Raw genomic sequence first — 7,710 nt, 5'->3', positions numbered from 1 at the left:
TGTCGAGTGCTGAGAGCGGGACAGGCTGCTACTCTGGCCCTGGGCAACTTTGACAGGGCCCTGCTCCGTAAGGTACGTCTCCATGGGCTGAGGAAAGGGGACAGTGACGCCAGAGACCCGATCACTGCCCGTTGGAAAGTCTCACACATCGCCCAATACTTTGGGAAATTGAGAATACAGAACCGAGTGAATGACGGGGCAGACTGGATGGGCTGAATGGCCCTCTCTCCCTCCGATAACACACAGCTTGGTTGCAGCTTTTCTGCAGTCCAGGAAGTGCTGGAACTGTGTCTTCACCCCCCCCCCGGTGTGTCTGCCTCACTGCGCCAGGGGCCCTCGGGTCACTGTCTGTGTGGAGTCTGCACATTCTCCCCGTGTCTGCCTGGGTTTCCGTTTCCTCCCACAGTCCAAAGATGTGCGGGTCAGGTGGACTGGCCGTGCTAAATTGCCCCTTAGGGTCAGGGGGACTGGCAGGGTAAATACATGGGGTTCCAGGAATATGGCCTGTGTGGGATAGTTGGTGTGTGAATGGGCTGAATGGCCTCCTCCTGCACTGTGGGGATTCTATGATTTTGGAGCTGGCAGCAGTCGTACTGACTGAAAACGAGACGGGGAAAGGATGAAGCAGCAGCCACAGCCCGGCTCCTGCCTGGGCCTCACATCCTTCCTCAACATCTGTTTAACATGGTCGAACACATCTGGCCAGTGGTGTGGGGCGAATGGTGGAATTGAATGTGGGTGGAGTGTGTTGTGGGGGGAACAGTAACTGCCACATTCTCTGGCTCAGGGAATGGTGATGCTGAGTCTTGAGATGCATCCGACTGTCAGCTCCCTCTTTGAATCGGAGATAGTGCTGCTTTTCCACGCAAAGACTTTCCGGAAAGGATTCCAGGTCACGGTGCATGTGGGGAATGTGCGGCAGACAGCAATCGTGGAGCTGATTCACGGGAAGGTGAGTGTTCGCAGACAGCAATTCCTACCCGCGTATTCTCACTCACCCACACCGCCGAATCCAGCCCCCCCTCCCCCCCGCTCTCCTCCTCCCCCTCCCCCACTCTCCCCCTCCCCCCCCCGCTCTCCCCCTCCCCCCCGCTCTCCCCCTCTCCCCCCCCCGCTCTCCCCCTCCCCCCCCGCTCTCCCCCTCCCCCCCCGCTCTCCCCCTCCCCCCCCGCTCTCCCCCTCCCCCCCCCCCCGCTCTCCCCCTCCCCCCCCCCGCTCTCCCCCTCCCCCCCCCGCTCTCCCCCTCCCGCTCTCCCCCTCCCCCCCCCGCTCTCCCCCTCCCCCCCCGCTCTCCCCCTCCCCACCCCGCTCTCCCCCTCCCCACCCCCGCTCTCCCCCTCCCCCCGCTCTCCCCCTCCCCCCCCGCTCTCCCCCTCCCCCCCGCTCTCCCCCTCCCCCCCGCTCTCCCCCTCCCCCCCCCGCTCTCCCCCTCCCCCCCCCGCTCTCCCTCCCCCCCCCCCCGCTCTCCCCCTCCCCCCCCCCGCTCTCCCCCTCCCCTCCCGCCCTCCCCCTCCCCCCCTCCCCCTCCCCGCCCTCCCCCCCCCCCCCCCCCCGCTCTCCCCCCCCGCTCTCCCCCCCCCGCTCTACCCCCCCCCCCCGCTCTCCCCCTCCCCCCCACCGTTCTCCCCCTCCCCCCCCGCTCTCCCCTCCCCCCCCCCCGCTCTCCCCTCCCCCCCCGCTCTCCCCCACCTCCCCCCACGCCTCCCCCCGCTCTCCCCCACCTCCCCCCCGCTCTCCCCCACCTCCCCCCCCGCTCTCCCCCACCTCCCCCCCGCTCTCCCCCACCTCCCCCCCGCTCTCCCCCACCTCCCCCCCGCTCTCCCCCACCTCCCCCCCCGCTCTCCCCCACCTCCCCCCCCGCTCTCCCCCACCTCCCCCCCCGCTCTCCCCCACCTCCCCCCCCGCTCTCCCCCACCTCCCCCCCCGCTCTCCCCCACCTCCCCCCCCGCTCTCCCCCACCTCCCCCCCCGCTCTCCCCCACCTCCCCCCCCCGCTCTCCCCCACCTCCCCCCCCGCTCTCCCCCACCTCCCCCCCCCCGCTCTCCCCCACCTCCCCCCCCGCTCTCCCCCACCTCCCCCCCCGCTCTCCCCCACCTCCCCCCCCCGCTCTCCCCCACCTCCCCCCCCGCTCTCCCCCCACCTCCCCCCCCCCGCTCTCCCCCACCTCCCCCCCCCGCTCTCCCCCACCCACCCCCCCCGCTCTCCCCCACCTCCCCCCCTGCTCTCCCCCACCTCCCCTCCCGCTCTCCCCCACCTCCCCTCCCGCTCTCCCCCTCCCCTCCCGCTCCCCCCTCCCCCCCCCCCTCCCCCCCCGCTCTCCCCCCTCCCCTCCCGCTCCCCCCCCCCCGCTCTCCCGCTCCCCCCCCCCGCTCTCCCGCTCCCCCCCCCCCCCCGCTCTCCCCCCCCCCCCCCCCCCCCCCGCTCTCTCCCCCCCCCCGCTCTCTCCCCCCCCCCCCAGTTGTGGAGAAGTTGTATCAGGTTTGATGTGTATGTTTCAGGAGGATTTGAGAACCGGAGAGAAAGCGGTTGTGCGTTTCCGTTTTATTAAACACCCAGAGTACCTGAAAGTGGGAGCGAAGCTTTTATTCCGTGAAGGAGTGACAAAAGGAATTGGCCACGTTACCCGGGTCATCGCTGGGTCGAAGTGTCGAGAATGTGACTGTGACCATCTCTCAATGCAGCGTCAGTGATCCCCAAACACTGGCATCAGCACCGCTGCTTACCCTCACTGACTGTATCCTCACCTCAACCCTGTGGGATCCCTCACTGTCTGCAACCTGATTAAATATCAAAGCTCCCTTCACAGTGTGAGCAGCAGGAAGGATTCTTGCCCTTTCTCTCTCGATCAGGATCTGTCTGTCATCTTCTTTCATCTGTCTGTTGGTCTCTCAGTCTCTCTCTCGCCTTTGCTGATTTGTTGCCTGTGCTGCCCTACAGGTTAATTTCAAATCATGCACAACTCTCCGCACTGCCCTCTCAGCTGTGACGTTCAGTAGGGAGAGTTGTGTAATTGGAAATGATTCCAGAGGCATCTCAGTCCCAAGTGGCAAACAGGTGGGGTGGAACTCCCCAAACTCTCTGCCCAATAAAACTGCCAAAGGTGTGCTGTCCCTCTGAAGATGCAGAGACAGGGAGCTTCACTCTGTATCTAACCCCGTGCTGTACCTGTCCTGGGAGTGTTTGATGGGGGACAGTGTAGAGGGAGCTTTACTCTGTATCTAACCCCGTGCTGTACCTGTCCTGGGAGTGTTTGATGGGGGAAAGTGTAGAGGGAGCTTCACTCTGTATCTAACCCCGTGCCGTACCTGTCCTGGGAGTGTTTGATGGGGGACAGTGTAGAGGGAGCTTTACTCTGTATCTAACCCCGTGCTGTACCTGTCCTGGGAGTGTTTGATGGGGACAGTGTAGAGGGAGCTTTACTCTGTATCTAACCCCGTGCTGTTCCTGTCCTGGGAGTGTTTGATGGGGACAGTGTAGAGGGAGCTTTACTCTGTATCTAACCCCGTGCTGTACCAGTCCTGGGAGTGTTTGATGGGGACAGTGTAGAGGGAGCTTTACTCTGTATCTAACCCCGTGCTGTTCCTGTCCTGGGAGTGTTTGATGGGGACAGTGTAGAGGGAGCTTTACTCTGTATCTAACCCCGTGCTGTACCAGTCCTGGGAGTGTTTGATGGGGACAGTGTAGAGGGAGCTTCACTCAGTATCTAACCCCGTGCTGTTCCTGTCCTGGGAGTGTTTGATGGGGGACAGTGTAGAGGGAGCTTTACTCTGTATCTAACCACGTGCTGTACCTGTCCTGGGGATGTTTGATGGGGGACAGTGTAGAGGGAGCTTCACTCTGTATCTAACCCCGTGCTGTACCTGTCCTGGGAGTGTTTGATGGGGACAGTGTAGAGGGAGCTTCACTCTGTATCTAACCCCGTGCTGTACCTGTCCTGGGAGTGTTTGATGGGGGACAGTGTAGAGGGAGCTTTACTCTGTATCTAACCCCGTGCTGTTCCTGTCCTGGGAGTGTTTGATGGGGACAGTGTAGAGGGAGCTTTACTCTGTATCTAACCCCGTGCTGTACCTGTCCTGGGAGTGTTTGATGGGGGACAGTGTAGAGGGAGCTTTACTCTGTATCTAACCCCGTGCTGTTCCTGTCCTGGGAGTGTTTGATGGGGACAGTGTAGAGGGAGCTTTACTCTGTATCTAACCCCGTGCTGTACCAGTCCTGGGAGTGTTTGATGGGGACAGTGTAGAGGGAGCTTCACTCAGTATCTAACCCCGTGCTGTTCCTGTCCTGGGAGTGTTTGATGGGGACAGTGTAGAGGGAGCTTTACTCTGTATCTAACCACGTGCTGTACCTGTCCTGGGGATGTTTGATGGGGGAACAGTGTAGAGGGAGCTTTACTCTGTATCTAACCCCGTGCTGTACCAGTCCTGGGAGTGTTTGATGGGGACAGTGTAGAGGGAGCTTCACTCAGTATCTAACCCCGTGCTGTACCTGTCCTGGGAGTGTTTGATGGGGACAGTGTCGAGGGAGCTTCACTCTGTATCTAACCCTGTGCTGTTCCTGTCCTGGGAGTGTTTGATGGGGGACAGTGTAGAGGGAGCTTTACTCTGTATCTAACCCCGTGCTGTACCTGTCCTGGGAGTGTTTGATGGGGGACAGTGTAGAGGGAGCTTTACTCTGTATCTAACCCTGTGCTGTCCCTGTCCTGGGAGTGTTTGATGGGGACAGTGTAGAGGGAGCTTCACTCTGTATCTAACCCCGTGCTGTACCTGTCCTGGGAGTGTTTGATGGGGACAGTGTAGAGGGAGCTTCACTCTGTATCTAACCCCGTGCTGTACCTGTCCTGGGAGTGTTTGATGGGGACAGTGTAGAGGGAGCTTCACTCTGTATCTAACCCCGTGCTGTACCTGTCCTGGGAGTGTTTGATGGGGACAGTGTAGAGGGAGCTTCACTCTGTATCTAACCCCGTGCTGTACCTGTCCTGGGAGTGTTTGATGGGGACAGTGTAGAGGGAGCTTCACTCTGTATCTAACCCCGTGCTGTACCTGTCCTGGGAGTGTTTGATGGGGACAGTGTAGAGGGAGCTTCACTCTGTATCTAACCCCGTGCTGTACCTGTCCTGGGAGTGTTTGATGGGGACAGTGTAGAGGGAGCTTCACTCTGTATCTAACCCCGTGCTGTACCTGTCCGGGGAGTGTTTGATGGGGGACAGTGTAGAGAGAGCTTTACTCTGTATCTAACCCTGTGCTGTCCCTGTCCTGGGAGTGTTTGATGGGGACAGTGTAGAGGGAGCTTCACTCTGTATCTAACCCCGTGCCGTACCTGTCCTGGGAGTGTTTGATGGGGACAGTGTAGAGGGAGCTTCACTCTGTATCTAACCCCGTGCTGTACCTGTCCTGGGAGTGTTTGATGGGGACAGTGTAGAGGGAGCTTCACTCTGTATCTAACCCCGTGCTGTACCTGTCCTGGGAGTGTTTGATGGGGACAGTGTAGAGGGAGCTTCACTCTGTATCTAACCCCGTGCTGTACCTGTCCTGGGAGTGTTTGATGGGGACAGTGTAGAGGGAGCTTCACTCTGTATCTAACCCCGTGCTGTACCTGTCCTGGGAGTGTTTGATGGGGACAGTGTAGAGGGAGCTTCACTCTGTATCTAACCCCGTGCTGTACCTGTCCTGGGAGTGTTTGATGGGGACAGTGTAGAGGGAGCTTCACTCTGTATCTAACCCCGTGCTGTACCTGTCCTGGGAGTGTTTGATGGGGACAGTGTAGAGGGAGCTTCACTCTGTATCTAACCCCGTGCTGTACCTGTCCTGGGAGTGTTTGATGGGGACAGTGTAGAGGGAGCTTCACTCTGTATCTAACCCCGTGCTGTACCTGTCCTGGGAGTGTTTGATGGGGACAGTGTAGAGGGAGCTTCACTCTGTATCTAACCCCGTGCTGTACCTGTCCTGGGAGTGTTTGATGGGGACAGTGTAGAGGGAGCTTCACTCTGTATCTAACCCCGTGCTGTACCTGTCCTGGGAGTGTTTGATGGGGACAGTGTAGAGGGAGCTTCACTCTGTATCTAACCCCGTGCTGTACCTGTCCTGGGAGTGTTTGATGGGGACAGTGTAGAGGGAGCTTTACTCTGTATCTAACCCCGTGCTGTACCTGTCCTGGGAGTGTTTGATGGGGGACAGTGTAGCGGGAGCTTTACTCTGTATCTAACCCTGTGCTGTACCTGTCCTGGGAGTGTTTGATGGGGACAGTGTAGAGGGAGCTTCACTCTGTATCTAACCCCGTGCTGTACCTGTCCTGGGAGTGTTTGATGGGGGACAGTGTAGAGGGAGCTTCACTCTGTATCTAACCCCGTGCTGTACCTGTCCTGGGAGTGTTTGATGGGGGACAGTGTAGAGGGAGCTTCACTCTGTATCTAACCCTGTGCTGTACCTGTCCTGGGAGTGTTTGATGGGGACAGTGTAGAGGGAGCTTCACTCTGTATCTAACCCCGTGCTGTACCTGTCCTGGGAGTGTTTGATGGGGGACAGTGTCGAGGGAGCTTTACTCTGTATCTAACCCCGTGCTGTACCTGTCCTGGGAGTGTTTGATGAGGACAGTGTAGAGGGAGCTTCACTCTATCTAACCCCGTGCTGTACCTGTCCTTTGTGGGAATTAGCTATATGTACCCTGTGCCGGGAGTCTGAAGGCTGGAGACCCATGTCGGAGAGTGTAATCAATGAGGGGCGAGCGGAATAAAGGGGAATCATTGAGGCAGGACAAAGTGTGGACGAGAGAGAGAGCCTGGATAATGTGTGTTGGGACTGGTGTCTGTGAGAGGTGTATGATTTGCAGTATCTCCTGTCTGATAGCCAAGCACAACTTCACTTTATTCAGATTGGTGCATTAAAATGGCAGGCGTTAGTTTTGATGTGTGATATAGGACAGCTTATGTACATTGTCTTTCTGTATATAAAAGATGTACAGAGAAATTTGTTTTAAATAAATAAAGTTTTAATGGACTGTTTGTGATGTTCTCTGTGTTACACACAGTCCTTTGCTGCTGTGTCACCTGCTGCCTGGTGTTGAGTTTGAACATGAGTCGTAATTGTCACAGTTTCTATCCTGAAGTCTGTGATACAGAGGGGCCAGTGCTGATGCATGCGAGGGTTTGTTTCTCTGAAGCTGTACACAGTGAGCTGCAGAGAGAGATTGGGCTACTCGGCTGAATGTGTCTGAAGATAAGAAATAGTTGAGGAAGAGACCATTCAGACCATCGAGCCTGTGATCTATCTCCACATCACTTTATAACTTCAGTATCAACATCTGTCTTGAAATGACGCGATGGGCCTTTTCCCATAAGAACATAAGAAATAGGAGCAGGAGTCGGCCATCTGGCCCCCTCGAGCCTGCCCCGCCATTCAACAAGATCATGGCTGATCTGAAGCGAATCAGTTCCACTTACCCGCCTGCTCCCCATAACCCCTAATTCCCTTATCGATCAGAAAACTATCTACCCGTGATTTAAACATATTCAACGAGGAAGCCTCCACCACTTCAATGGGCAGAGAATTCCAGAGATTCACTACCCTCTGAGAGAAGAAGTTCCCCCTCAACTCTGTTCTGAACCGGCCCCCCCCTTATTTTGAGGCTGTGCCCTCCAGTTCTGGTTTCCCTTCTAAGTGGAAAGAATCTCTCCACCTCTACCCTATCCAGCCCCTTCATTATCTTATATGTCTC

The 7,710-nt window shown here is 57.8% G+C and overlaps 1 protein-coding gene across 1 annotated transcript; it reads left to right on the top strand.

Moving 5' to 3' along the window:
* Window positions 1-6: 6 nt before the first annotated feature.
* On the top strand, window positions 7-6,997 carry LOC144490083 (GTP-binding protein 2-like). Its single transcript, XM_078207892.1, has 3 exons — window positions 7-72; window positions 788-952; window positions 2,499-6,997. Exons 2-3 carry the CDS (start codon window positions 791-793, stop codon window positions 2,688-2,690), a joined length of 354 nt encoding a protein of 117 aa, XP_078064018.1. The 5' UTR covers window positions 7-72; window positions 788-790; the 3' UTR covers window positions 2,691-6,997.
* Window positions 6,998-7,710: the final 713 nt, after the last annotated feature.

The sequence above is a fragment of the Mustelus asterias genome, unplaced genomic scaffold (assembly GCF_964213995.1).
Source record: "Mustelus asterias unplaced genomic scaffold, sMusAst1.hap1.1 HAP1_SCAFFOLD_2852, whole genome shotgun sequence".
NCBI lineage: Eukaryota > Metazoa > Chordata > Chondrichthyes > Carcharhiniformes > Triakidae > Mustelus > Mustelus asterias.
This window is presented reverse-complemented; position numbering and strand designations above follow the sequence as displayed.